A 12,748-nucleotide genomic window follows, 5' to 3' on the forward strand; every position below is an offset into this window, starting at 1 on the left:
ACCGATGATGGAGAGGATGTGTGTCTATCGTGTGGATGAGTAACTCATGAGTTCTACCCAATGACAACATAGATTGATCTAGATTAGAGATATGGTGATGAGTGGATTTTGCCCTATGTTGTGTCATTGTAGAGTTGACACTTGGTAATCCATTCATCTAGATATGGAAGATCAATTCTCTGCCATAGCCTTGTGACTTTGGATCACTGTCATGTGGAGCCCACAGCCGGAGGCCTCACATGCCACTGAACCAAAGTCATGAGGGAACTGCTCCCGCAAGCTGGACATGCATGACACGGCTCCATCGGGTTCAAGGCGGTGTGCTCACATCATCCATCTCCAAGGAACCTTGCATATATACCTTTCTCCATTATTGCGCATTCTACGAAAATTAGTTCATACTGCTCAAACCGAGGATCAAGCTAGCAAAAACGTTTACTGGTGATCCCATTGATTGCTAAATAGCGGGCGGCGCGACAAGTGTACCATAGTACAAGAGTGTTTAACACGTGTATATGCCATCCACCTGATGATGGACAATGGGACACAGCTCAGAATGATAAGGCCAAACAAGGACCGCCGTCCATGAGGGGCGGTCTTTAATGCTTTACGTGGAGGGATACAGCTAAAACCGGGAACCGATGCAATATGGTGTGTCGTGCCGTCGGTTTTCTTGTTTGCGCGTGACACCTCCCTCGGCGCGGGCCTTCTTAAACCCGTGACCCCCGCGGCGTCTCGCATCATCCAGAGTTCTTGTTTCTCCGCTAGTAGTAATCTAAGGCGAGAGAGTGAGCAGGGAGAATGTCGCACTTTGTCATCGTCAAGAAGGAGAGGTACCAAGACTGCCTGAAGAACCACGCGGCGGCTCTGAGCAAGCACAGCCGGGACGGCTGTCCGTGGTTCGTGCCGCCGGTGGGGGACAGCCTCTATTGTGTGGCCTGCGGCTGCCACCGCGGCTTCCACCGTCTCGTGGAAATTGAGGTGCACGTGCCCCCGCCGCCGCAGCTCCAGCCCATGCCAGCGGCCGTAATCCCTGGGGTCGTCTCGGACGACGACGAGAGCTCAGCCTCCACCTCCGCCGTCACCACCAACGCGCCATCAGCATCCACAGCGAGGTCCTCCGCTCCCCCGTTGCCGCCCCAGTGAAACGATCCTCGTCGTCGCAGTAGTCCGCGTAAATGCTGGAGAGAACATGTAGTGCCTATGTGTCTGTGCGTGTGTTTCTGTGTGCGTGTGTATGTGAGAGAGAGAGCATGTCGCCCTAGTTTGAGAGTTGAGAGAGAGAGAGTGTGTGTGTGTAGGTGGATTCCAGTGTTCTTGTCGAAATAACAGTTCCAGTGCACTATCATGGAGGGCTGATAGATTCGGGTCACCTGAGAACTTTGTACCGAACTTTTCAGTCGTAGTCCGTATATGGGACAGATCCATTTGATAGTTTGTTGTATAGTATGTAATTTGCTTTCTGCAGCAGGTACAAACCATGAACAGGCTCAGGAGAATCATCGGAATTCAGAACGGAACCAGTATCAACCGGTGGATTCGTGTGCTCTGTTCCTCCAAAATCTTCCCAACTCTTCCATCGCCTGTGCTCCTCCTGACTTCTCCCTCAGTTCTCCCTCAGTCAGCTAGGGTTTTGGCGGCCAGAGCAACGGATCCAGCACTCGTCCACGAGGCACGAGCCATTCCTCTGCTCGCTGCGTGGGGGAGAGGCTGCGCACCAGATGGATCAATGGCAGAGCCTGAGGTGGAAGAGGAGATGGTGCCGAAACCCTAGTTCAACGAAAAAGCATTCCAGGACACGAAAAGATCAGAATACATAAACACCTTCTGATCTTTCTGCGTACCAGAAAGTTGGCGCTAGTAAAATATAAGTGCGTCTTTGGCAATAACGCGTTGATTCAAATAGACCGGAAGGACCCCTAATCATACATGTGATGCACTCAAACACACGTGAAGCTGTTAGTCAGCATGTCTAATCTCGCTCTTGTACTTGCTACTCGGAGAGGGTGACTCAAAATTAATATGTCTCAGCCTAGCGGCATTGCAGTCTTCATGAGAAAAGACGACGATGGGTGATAGATACAAGTGCCTGCTCAAGCTGCCTGAGACGGTGGAGAGATCTTCAACCACAAGTGCCGTCCTAGCATGGCACTACCATGAACATCCATATATGAAGCATTCAGCCTGGAAAGAAAGATAAACGTGCATGGGTTAGAGCTCAGCAAAACAGAATAACCGATCAATGAACTGATCATAAGCCGGACTGTACTTCTCAACGCCGGGTATGTTCATTGGATCGTACACCTCCTCCTTCTGTTCCATGCCTGGGACATGGCTACCAGCAGCTGATGCCATATCGGTTGCTCCCTCAACCTGAAGATTACAAGACATGTTAGTTCTACTAGAAGGTTATAAAGAAAACAAATATAGCAAATGCCATATTAACTTGTTTGTTGCTGTGAATAGGAGGGGTGTTCAAAATAGGGTTGGAATCAATCAGCTACTTCATTTGTGTTCTGTAACTGGAATTAAACTGACAAAGCTAGTACAAAAAAAAACGAACTGACAGCTGGTATCCATGCTTTCATTTCATTTGATAGAAATAAAATGAATTCCATTTTTTGATAGGTTTTCATTTGTTTGAATTTGAATTCCAGGTCCAAAAATCATGTTTGCCTACCACATGGATTTATAGAGTGAGAGACAAATCCAGAGAAGTGATGACTTTTAGAAAGGAATTGGGGTCTGACCAATTCCGTGCCAACCAAAAAAGTTGGTGTTTGGAATTCAAAATGAATTCCTAAATTATAGGACCAAATGATGGGTGCCAAACGAGGTGTGACAGTTTTTGACGGGCTGAGCACAAACCTCAGAAGTCATGTCAGTGCCATTGAGCATAGCTACAAGATATTAACTAGGCATGAAAGTTGGCCAGGTTGGGTTGACCCACTGATCCATCCTAGCAAATCTGCATGACGGCTAATGCAAGAGGCATGTGCACAAAGTGAATTACCTATTATATGTTGGAAATGAACTATCTATAACGTGAAATGGGTCAGTGGGTCAGCTAGTCAGCTTGCTAAAGCTACTTGTATCAAGTCAAATATACACTTCTGCAGTCAAACAACTACCCCTGAATCTAGACAATCTGGTGAAGAGCAAAGTTCTCTATTTCTAGAAATAAAAATCCTACATTTGGTATTAAAATGAAGGTGCATTGTATGTTCTGGTGGCATGAAATACAAATCCACAATTTTGAGAAAATAGCAAAGGTGTCCCCGGCTTCCTGATACCAAACACTTGAGAGTGTCATGAACATGACATGGATTAAAAGCCTTGCCTGTTGGGGATACTGGCTGTATCCTGCATAAGCACCATATGCATATGATGGGTCCTGAGCATACCCATATGGATCATACCCATAGCCATAATAAGCACCTGTCCATTGATTAGGATCTGCCTGCTGAGTCCACGCAGCTGACTGATCCTGCATATGATGTGCAAGATAATAACATAAATCATTAACCTCAATTTGAGAACAGGTAAAGGAAAAACATAAGGTGTCATACAGGGAAGAAATACAACTAGAACAAGCTATGCATGCAGAAAACGAAGGAAATTGCCAAGGAATAACGGTCGAATGAACAGGCCATTCATCTGTTAACAGACTGAACCAGACTTTTATCTATTCAAGCAGTTCAGAATCAACAAAGTTCTTTACTTCTTTAGCATGCTCATCAGTGGAAGTCCACAACTGTTTTATTAACAAGATTGCTTCTAATGGATTTCAGAACATCTGTCTTTGGGAGATTTACTTGACCAGCAGAAGTTTAATGAGATATACCTGTTTATTGGCTGGACTTCTGCCCCATGAAAGCCTAACTACTTGTTGGCCAATCATTGTGCCATGCAGACGTTGCACAGCCTCTTCAGCTGATGCTCTGAAACAATTATCTTGGTAGTAAACAAATCATGTTTGCATCATTTGAACAAAATTGGATGCCAGACCACTAAGAAATGCAACTGTACAACAATAATAAACTCAAATCCACATGACAACAAAGATAAAATCTGTCCCACCATACTGAGAGAGAAATGGAGAGGCAGTAGAGCTAGAAAATGAATAGTTTTGCATACAATATATACTACACGTCTAAGGAAGTTAAGTAATGGAATACTCTTCAATTGACATAATTATTTGTCCCTCATGAGAAATTTAGACACATCTTCTGCAGATTATACACAATGGAATTTTAAATTAGCAAAAGCACAAAATAGACAAAGTGTTCAAGGTCCACCTTTGCTACATTAGTTCCTGTCGTTTCAATTAGCATACATTACTTGTTTCTAATGAGAAATTTAGACACATCTTGCCCAGACTATACACAATGGAGTTTTAAGTCCAAAAAAGCACATATAATTGACAAAGGTTTCAAGGTTCTCCTTTGCTACATTAGTTCCTATCACCACATTTGATATATCTGCGAAAAAAGACAAACCAAACTACAAATGATGCATACATACTTTTTTGTGTTTCTTCCAGGATAGTAATGCAATCTCAAAACTGAATTACCAAGACAAACATGACTACACAAGCGATTAATCTTTTGAGTCTCCTGCAACTTCGGCAGTGCCAGGCAAAGTTGCATGCTTTGTTCTGTAAATTATGGTTCATGAACAAAACGAGTAGATTTTGTTTTCTTAAAATTACTCACCTAGATGCATATTGTACAAATCCACATCCTTTACCAACTGGAATTTTTACATATATAAGCTCCCCAAACTGCACACATAGCTGCCTCAGCTCCTCTTCTGTTGCATTTGGGTCCAAGTTACCAATAAATATCTGCAGATGATCCCAAGGTAAATGGCATAGTCAACAGAGCAAATTCCAATCAATATGTGAAGGGTTCTTACAGTAGTGTTTGTAAGATCGCTATCTGGTAGAGCTGGTTGGGCCTGGGGAACAGCATAAGCAGCTGCTGGATACATCGCTGCATGTTAAACATTAAAGTAAAGTTAAAATATAAGAACAAGATATATCTCTTTTCTACAGAAATAAAGAATCTACTTGTTATTGTTGCATTGCTCTCAATATTGCTGGGTCATTGCAGTGTCCCATTACAGACGGATCTTTGTTTTATTAGCACTAATAAGAGACGCATCATATGAGCCCGTGCGTTAATTGAAGTGCCTTATGTTATGAGTAATAGATATTAATATAGCATGAAGTACTGAGCTGCATCTGGAACACCAAAATAGTAAGTTGCGGGTAATCAATACCTTTAGCAGTTCCATACTGAAGCTGAGATCCAGAGGATTTCTTAGGAATTGCAGCACTTATCCGCATAGGTCTTGTTGAGCAATACACACCATTCATTTCTGACATTGCACGGGTCTTCTCATTTTCATCAGCAAACTTTACAAATCCATATCCTTTAGATCTCCCAGTATTTGGATCCGTGACAACCTTGGCGCCCCTAACAGATGAATAGTTCACACGAAATGTCTCTTGTAGTAAGTAATCTGTGACATCAGGTGCCAAGTCCCCTACGAAAATCGAATGGTCAGGTCCTGCATCAGGACGCCTCTCACCAGAGCTGAAAGAAGCCCAATTCAATCTGAATGTATGCTCAGAACCAGGCATTTGTGCGCCATTATAAGTCTGTAGAACTTTCTCAGCAGCTTCGTGTGAAATGAATTCTATGAATCCATAACCCTCTGGGAGGTTTGTTACTTTGTTGCGTATTATTTTTACCGATTGCACCTGCGTTTCCAAGTAATTGCAACCCTTGGACTATTAGTACAACAAGTGTAAAGGGTACTCTTCAAAACTCAACACGACAAAAACACTACTGACAGTAAACAAGATGCTTGAAAGCGTATGGTCAACAGAAATCAGCATGTCACAGTATAAAGTTGCAATCACGACATTGAAAAAAATAAGTTTACGATATATCATTAGCTATGTACCAAATGAGGTCCAGAAGGAGGCCAGCACAGATCACATTCCAACTATATGACAAACGTTGCATTAATTCCTACAGAATGTTGAGGCACAAGATTTTATACCAACGCTTTGGGCTATAAATCAAACATAACTGTTGAAAACAAACACCTAAGACTTAGGAAGAAACTGAGGGATCCACCTTACAGCAATTCTGAAGTAGAACTCATGAAAAGCACCTTACTACATGATACCTACAATGGTTTCCTAGAAGATACCACAAACAAAAACCCAGAGATATGAAGAAGATAGACCTAGAGCATTATCATCACCAAGAAAACAAACCACTATCACTATTACTATTACGGTGACAAATTTGAACAAATCTATGCTGTTCTAACATATTTACCCAGAGATATGAAGAAGATAGACCTAGAACATTACCATCGCCAAGAAAACAAACCACTATTACTAATACGGTGACAAATTTGAACAAATCTATGCTGTTCTAACATATTTACCTTCGCATAAGGAGCATAAGAAACAACCATTTGGGTGCATAAAGCACAGGAGGCTCTTGAGGCTTGAACCACGACCAATTGGATTCAAAAATATAAGATCAACCATGTAGGATTGAAAAAAAATACTGCTAACTCTAGTAAGATGAAGCATCTATCCACTCAGAATTCGTACCTATAGCCAATTTCACAACAAGACGGCTAATTCACAACCCTAAAGCTTATGAGACCTTTATCACCAAACAGAGCAGCTTAAATCTAACCTAATCGAACCTACAGCATCCACTAAAAGTGACCAATGTAAACGGGAATATCGGAGCGGAATAGATGTGCCACCAGTACGCTCGAATTCACCCAAATAGAAAAGCAATCGCTCCATTTTTTTTTTCTTTTTGCGGGAAGCAATCGCTCCATGAATCCAGACAAAGCAGCTCCAAATCACGGAATTAGGAAAGAGCCGCGAGCCCTAGATACAAAGCTTCATTGGGTTGCAGGGTGGGGGAGTCGCACGGAAACCTACCTCACCGGTGTGTGCGAAGCAGTTGTAGAGGTAGGCCTCGTCGGCCCAGAACTGGAGGTCGCCGATCCAGAGCGTGCGGACCTCCTCGAGCGTCGTCGGCTGGTGGTACGGCGCCGCCATCATCATTATCAAGCGGCTGCTCCCTGCGACGGCGGGTGGTGGCGCGTGTGTGGTTGGGTCGGAGGCGCGGCGGCGAGAGGGCGGTGTCTACTCGAGTGCTGTTTGGCCTTTCCTGGTCGATTCCCGTCGGCCGTCGCCTTCTCTTCGCCCGTACGGGCCGGGTTTTGCTGTTAGAATGGGCTTTACATAAATGAAAAGCCTTTACGGGCCGGGCCGGGCCGTTTACGGAAGTTTAATCCTGCATCATCATGAGATGGGCCGAGCCGGTGACATTGGAGAAAACTGGATACTGCTGTTTACACTGATGTGCCTTGTGACGCTGTTTTTGTAAACTTGGTATTCCCTTGCTGTAAGAAAAAAAAAACTTTGGTACTCCCTATCGTCGAAATATTAACTGTGGTTCACGTTTTTAGACATAGAGACATTCATATTTACGCAAATTTGACACAATTAATATGGATCGAAGGGAGCATTAGATGATTCTAAAAGAAAAAAGTAGTAGACGATTCTAAAAGAAAAAAGAATGTAAACTTTGGTAGATTGAATCTTTGGCTATTACTGCTGTCAAAAATAAAAATAAAAGTCGTTGACTATCATCAGAGACGTCAGTATATCTGGATCTGAAGTGAAACAGATCTAGCTACACAGACCACTGCAGGCAAATGCAGGAGCCACGCCATCAAAATCCAAAAACAGAAGGAACAGCATAAACTGGCAAAGCCTCGCACGATAGAACATCAGGTTTCAGTCACGGCTAAGGAATGCAAGCTGATGAGCCAAAGCAGGGAGTAACAAATGAATCTTTTCACTGTCCTCAAAACTAATGCAATTCAAGTAACAGAAACTAGCACATGTTCTTTGCAGTGAACAAAAACACCTCGTGAGGGCGTGCGATTTGAGCATGTTTCCATCTAGCACGTGGTTATAGTTCACAGTCGAACTCTACAGTCAACGACAAACCTCTCGGAAGCGGTTCCAGCCTCCAGCTACATCTGCTTATAACCTATATTTGGTGATATGGTCCTAATACACAAGTCTAAAGGCAGCGGTGACAAAGCTGCCTTCAAGCAGGAATCATGCACCGGTTGAGGGCACCGGTCACAACGGGGCTGCACAGCCGAGCACAAGAACTTCATACGGCCATAGCTCATTGCCTGCTGGGTTCCTCGCTGGGAACTTCAGCAAAGCAAACAGGGCATACCTGCAGAATAAATGTACACTTCTGTAAGCAAAAGAAAAGGAAATGGAAGATTGATCCTTTTTTCCTGTGCTGACCTTGTTGATGCTAAGCCATCTTGTCACACAGCTGGCATGGTATACATGCTTGCAGGGGAGCGCCATCTGCAGATCCCCTCTCCTATACTCCATTTGGCAAATTACACACCTGCTATCCAAACGGAAGTCCCACATTTCAACTTTTTTTCTGTTTAAAATTGGTACAAAGTTATTGTAACTGCTTGCATCTTTACAGTATGCTGAAACCATAATATCATTCTCAAGACGCAGCATCATATCGGTACAAAACTACTATGATCTGTTTCAGAGCGTGAAGTGCAGGACAAAATCGTGGTTCAGAACTGATGGCACAAGAGATAAGAGATGCACTGATGATCTAACCTTTCACGGCGTGTTTTCTTCCTTGAAAAGAAACCACACTTATATTTTGTGACAGGGAGTGATGAGATGCGTTCTTGGGAGAGACCACGACTTTGGGTCCCAACTGCCTCGCCCAAATCCAATAATTCCTGTCAACAAAACCTTATTAGCCAACCAATTTCCAGAAATAATCAAGTCAAAGAACATTAGTAATGTAATGAACGAAAAAATTCCCAACAAATTATTTACATATACTCGGATTGTCTAGATTCGTACGTATCTAGACGTGTTTTAGTGTATAGATACATGTGAAATTACATAAATCCGAGTCACTTATTTCCGGACGGAGGAAGTATATAGTTTCAGCATTGAAGAATATATTCTTCTCTTAGTGCATGAAGCAAAGAAAAGCAGTGGTTGGATGCATGCAGACAATCATATTCAAATTAGCACACCAAAATTCTCCAGTATTTATGTCCTTGAAGTACCCAAATAAAAACAATATATTGACCAATCCAATTATCTATGGCATAGTCCCTGCAGATTTGTACCTATTTAGCTAAACTCAAAGATATAAATACGACAGATAAGAGGGCACATATTTCAAGTATCAGTTATACTTGAAACAGTAAGCATGAGAACATGGTGGCACAGGTCATGCAAGGTAAATCATTAACCTCATATGTCATGTTGTCAGGATCGACGTTGTCTTGCCAAACAACCTGAAAATGCAACAATAGTTTTTTTTTTAGTGAATCAATGACAACGTAGATTTTTTGGTGGATGAGAAGTGAAGTTTACATATGATAAGTGGAAACAAAGAAACGGCGCCGCAAGATTTGCCGGGAAAGATTAGTTACTTGACAAGCATGCTTGAAAAATTCATTTACCTGCGGGCTGCTTGAATTTTGGTGCACTGGTTGTTGAATGCCTGAAAGTGAAAATAAAATCAGAGTGCCAAAATAAAGCTATATCCTTGAAGCAACTGTCTGACAAGAAGGTTAAGGTTCAAATATTATAAATGGTCAGTTACTATCTGTGTGGCAACCAAATGTGCAAGACTCCGTTAAGATACCACGTGGACAGGTCATAGGCCCCAATTTATGCACAGTTCGTACTAAAAGAACTCCAGTTATTGGTTAACTATGTAACAAGTAAAACAGCTAGAATTATTATCAGCATCATGTCCAAGGCTACCTAGTTTGCAATAACCTATAAATGTATTAATGAAATAACAAAAGGAGTACAGCAGCACACAGGTACTCTAATAAGCCCAGCTCTATACTTCTCTTTCTTTTCCTCTTGTAAGCAATCATGATCTACAGAGCTCCGTGTGGTAAATGTTAGCAAAAAATCCAATCATACAATGTTGATCACTAATAGTCTGACACAAACTTCGCTTGTTATATGACAGCCAGTAAGCGAAGGGAGCCTTCATCAGTGCGCAGAACCTTCGAGTTTCCTGGTTATAGAACCATGGATATGTGCTTGCTAGTCCTCTGAGAAAGGAAAGGCTAATGGAACTATGGAAGTACAATTTTGTTTATGAATCTTACATCTTAAACTATGTTAGTTCAAAAGTTGAAACACTGGAACTTGTAACAACTTAAGTTTATCCGTCTGTCTAGTCGCAATGGAAAATAACTTTACGGCGAAAAAACAATTCAACTCAACAGTTCAACTCAATAAAGGTAGTGAAATTAGCTTGACAAGAAGCAAACATAAGTTCATTGAAACTCAAAGGTAGGAGAAGCAGAAATTACTACCTAGTACTATAAGACTTTCCCACCCCCAGTAACAGTGAAATATTCCTATTTCTCACATTCCTATGGATTTCCAGTTTTCCACCTCTTCTAAGTTCTAACTCCAAACGACATCTCACTGAATACTTATAACCATGAAAAAATAACAGAAAACAGTAAAGCATGTTATTGTAGCTACAGTAGGGACCAACGAAACCAGCCTGTAACCCTGTCCAGCGGTACACTAATTGCAGGAAGTCCATAGGGGTGGTTTGAAAAGGATTAGTACAGTTGATCCTCAGCACCTTAACCATAGGTGCTTGTGTAGCCAATATCCCAGAGTAATAGTTATTTCAGCTCCGATAACCCAGAGTAACGATTATTAGTTTAGTACATATTAGGAAAAACGAACTTACATTCCTCAGTAGTAGAACTTGCTCTTGGATGAGGAGCTTCAGCAGCACCCTGCAGGACTACGTTGGGCGAATCGGTATTGCTTGCAGGTGTGGGGTTATCCCAAATTCTGCGTCCACCATCTGCTCTATGCATGTAATCATTCATGTCATACACATGTCCATAACTGTAGTAATTTGATGCACCAGAATATCCATACTTATACGAGTTTGTCTGCATCATTGTCCAGTATGGATTAGCCTGCACATTAGCAAAAAAATAAGAGTTGAATGGGACAGAAAACGATAACCATTATAAATATATAATACTTTCATATTTCCAAACTTTTTTTTGTGAATCTAGCATTGCAATCAAGGGTTCAAAGAGATGGAATCAGCTAGCTATTGGACTAGATATTGAGAGAAATGACATATCATCTTTGGTACCTGATCCTGGAAGGCATCTGCAAGGGCAAAATCAGCATGAGCATATGTGAGGCCTTCAAAAAAATCCATGAAGCTTTCGGTGATGGTATATGGAAACCCAGTGTTTATGTAGTGGAGTTCCATCTGTCGACTCCCGTTCATTGCTTCCAGTGAATCATGAACCTAACAGAAATCAAGCCACAAATCTTTCATTAAATCTCACTCATGTAAATGAAAAGCAATCTGAAATTCACATCAAGAGTTAGCATCCCCTAAATCATCCTAGATTTTGGTTAGATTCAAGCAGCATTGATTTGTTAGCGGAGGATCAAAGAATCAAGGCATACATACATACATATATATACTAGTTATTGAACCAATTCCTTGGGGAGTTAAACCGTACTACAGATCTTGCCATCTTCTTAGTGAAAGGTAATAGATCAGTCATCATCACAAGGTTGCTTTCAGCAATCGCACTTGCAGCTGAAATGTGCATTGATACCACAACAACCAATTTACCATCATACCGGAAAATGATCTGACAGAAATGGTCCTTTGGCCACAATGGTACGACGCACACTTTCAAACCGCAGAACTACCAGCACGTTGCACGAATCAATGCACGATCCAGCCCGAAACGCTGCGAGAAACCAGGTCTCTAGTACTCCGAACACCAAAGGTAAAAAGAAACACAAAAGGTTGACGAGGCGAGGCTAATCGCAACTGCAAACTTCCACAGCTAGAAGAACTCAGCGGAACCACGAATGCACATCGGATACACCCGCATCTCCTAAACTCCTCACCTAAATTCACCTAAAAACACCGCCGCAAATGCGCATCAAATGAGCGGCCCTCAGAAAAAAAAACACAAGAAGAACTCGACTAGACAGCAAATGCCACGGCAGATCACCTCCCCCGCGACGCCCCCCTAGCCCCCACTTCACCACGCATAGACACGCCCGCGCACAAACTAGTCAAACAAGCCAAAATGAGACAGGCAGACCGCGGGCGCGCACCGAATCGGACGGCGATCCCGCCCCTCCGGAGCCGGCTCCACCGCTCGTTCCCCCGGCAGCGGGAGCGCAATGCCGCGGCCCGCGTGCGGCGGTGGCCGCGGCGAAGGACTGGAGAGGCTGGAGGAGTGGGGAGGGAGGAAAGGAGGAGGGAGGGGGGCGAAGGACGAGATCTTCTGTGGCTCGCGTGCTGTCGTCCTCTTGTCCGCCCCGCTCGTCCCTATCTCCCCAAGCTTTATATCCTACTCCCGAGGGAGCAGTGTCGCCTTGTCGTCGCCGGCCGCGATATATCGCGAAGCTGCAAGGAATCTTGGCTTAGATATGTGTCGCCGAGTTCCGGGCTGCTTGGACTGATCTACCCCTGCTTCTGCTTGTGTTGTGACTTGTGAGAGTGCTCATGAAAAAAATGCTTGGCTTAAGTTAAGTACGGGTAGAGGTAGATGGTAGGTTTCACCTTTAGATGTGCTAAGCACG

General features: G+C 43.1%; 2 protein-coding genes across 2 annotated transcripts; both read right to left on the reverse strand.

Moving 5' to 3' along the window:
• Nucleotides 1-1,757: 1,757 nt before the first annotated feature.
• Nucleotides 1,758-7,235, reverse strand: LOC100845432 (polyadenylate-binding protein RBP47B'). Its single transcript, XM_003558653.4, has 8 exons — nt 6,986-7,235; nt 5,284-5,767; nt 4,918-4,994; nt 4,716-4,846; nt 3,845-3,941; nt 3,341-3,487; nt 2,270-2,373; nt 1,758-2,184 (listed from the first exon to the last, which is right to left on the reverse strand). The coding sequence occupies exons 1-8, from the start codon at nt 7,109-7,111 to the stop codon at nt 2,094-2,096; spliced, it is 1,257 nt and encodes a 418-aa protein (XP_003558701.1). The 5' UTR covers nt 7,112-7,235; the 3' UTR covers nt 1,758-2,093.
• A 639-nt stretch (nt 7,236-7,874) lies between these two features.
• On the reverse strand, nt 7,875-12,511 carry LOC100845730 (E3 ubiquitin ligase BIG BROTHER). Its single transcript, XM_003558654.4, has 8 exons — nt 12,278-12,511; nt 11,283-11,444; nt 10,860-11,097; nt 9,592-9,632; nt 9,379-9,423; nt 8,723-8,850; nt 8,381-8,489; nt 7,875-8,306 (listed from the first exon to the last, which is right to left on the reverse strand). The coding sequence occupies exons 2-8, from the start codon at nt 11,421-11,423 to the stop codon at nt 8,253-8,255; spliced, it is 756 nt and encodes a 251-aa protein (XP_003558702.1). The 5' UTR covers nt 11,424-11,444; nt 12,278-12,511; the 3' UTR covers nt 7,875-8,252.
• Nucleotides 12,512-12,748: the final 237 nt, after the last annotated feature.

This window comes from Brachypodium distachyon, chromosome 1, assembly GCF_000005505.3.
Source record: "Brachypodium distachyon strain Bd21 chromosome 1, Brachypodium_distachyon_v3.0, whole genome shotgun sequence".
Taxonomy (NCBI): domain Eukaryota; kingdom Viridiplantae; phylum Streptophyta; class Magnoliopsida; order Poales; family Poaceae; genus Brachypodium; species Brachypodium distachyon.

What these genes read in the sequence shown, in the direction of transcription:
- LOC100845730 (XM_003558654.4), bottom strand. Translation starts at nt 11,423, where the DNA reads ATGAACGGGAGTCGACAGATGGAACTCCACTACATAAACACTGGGTTT. An exon ending in CTGACAACATGACATATGAG is followed by an intron (nt 8,851 to 9,378) that starts GTTAATGATTTA and finishes TTTTGTTGACAG; the next exon opens with GAATTATTGGATTTGGGCGA. An exon ending in GATGGCTTAGCATCAACAAG is followed by an intron (nt 8,307 to 8,380) that starts GTCAGCACAGGA and finishes TTTATTCTGCAG; the next exon opens with GTATGCCCTGTTTGCTTTGC.
- LOC100845432 (XM_003558653.4), bottom strand. Translation starts at nt 7,111, where the DNA reads ATGATGATGGCGGCGCCGTACCACCAGCCGACGACGCTCGAGGAGGTC. An exon ending in GCGATCTTACAAACACTACT is followed by an intron (nt 4,847 to 4,917) that starts GTAAGAACCCTT and finishes GATCATCTGCAG; the next exon opens with ATATTTATTGGTAACTTGGA. An exon ending in AACATACCCGGCGTTGAGAA is followed by an intron (nt 2,185 to 2,269) that starts GTACAGTCCGGC and finishes CTTTCTTTCCAG; the next exon opens with GCTGAATGCTTCATATATGG.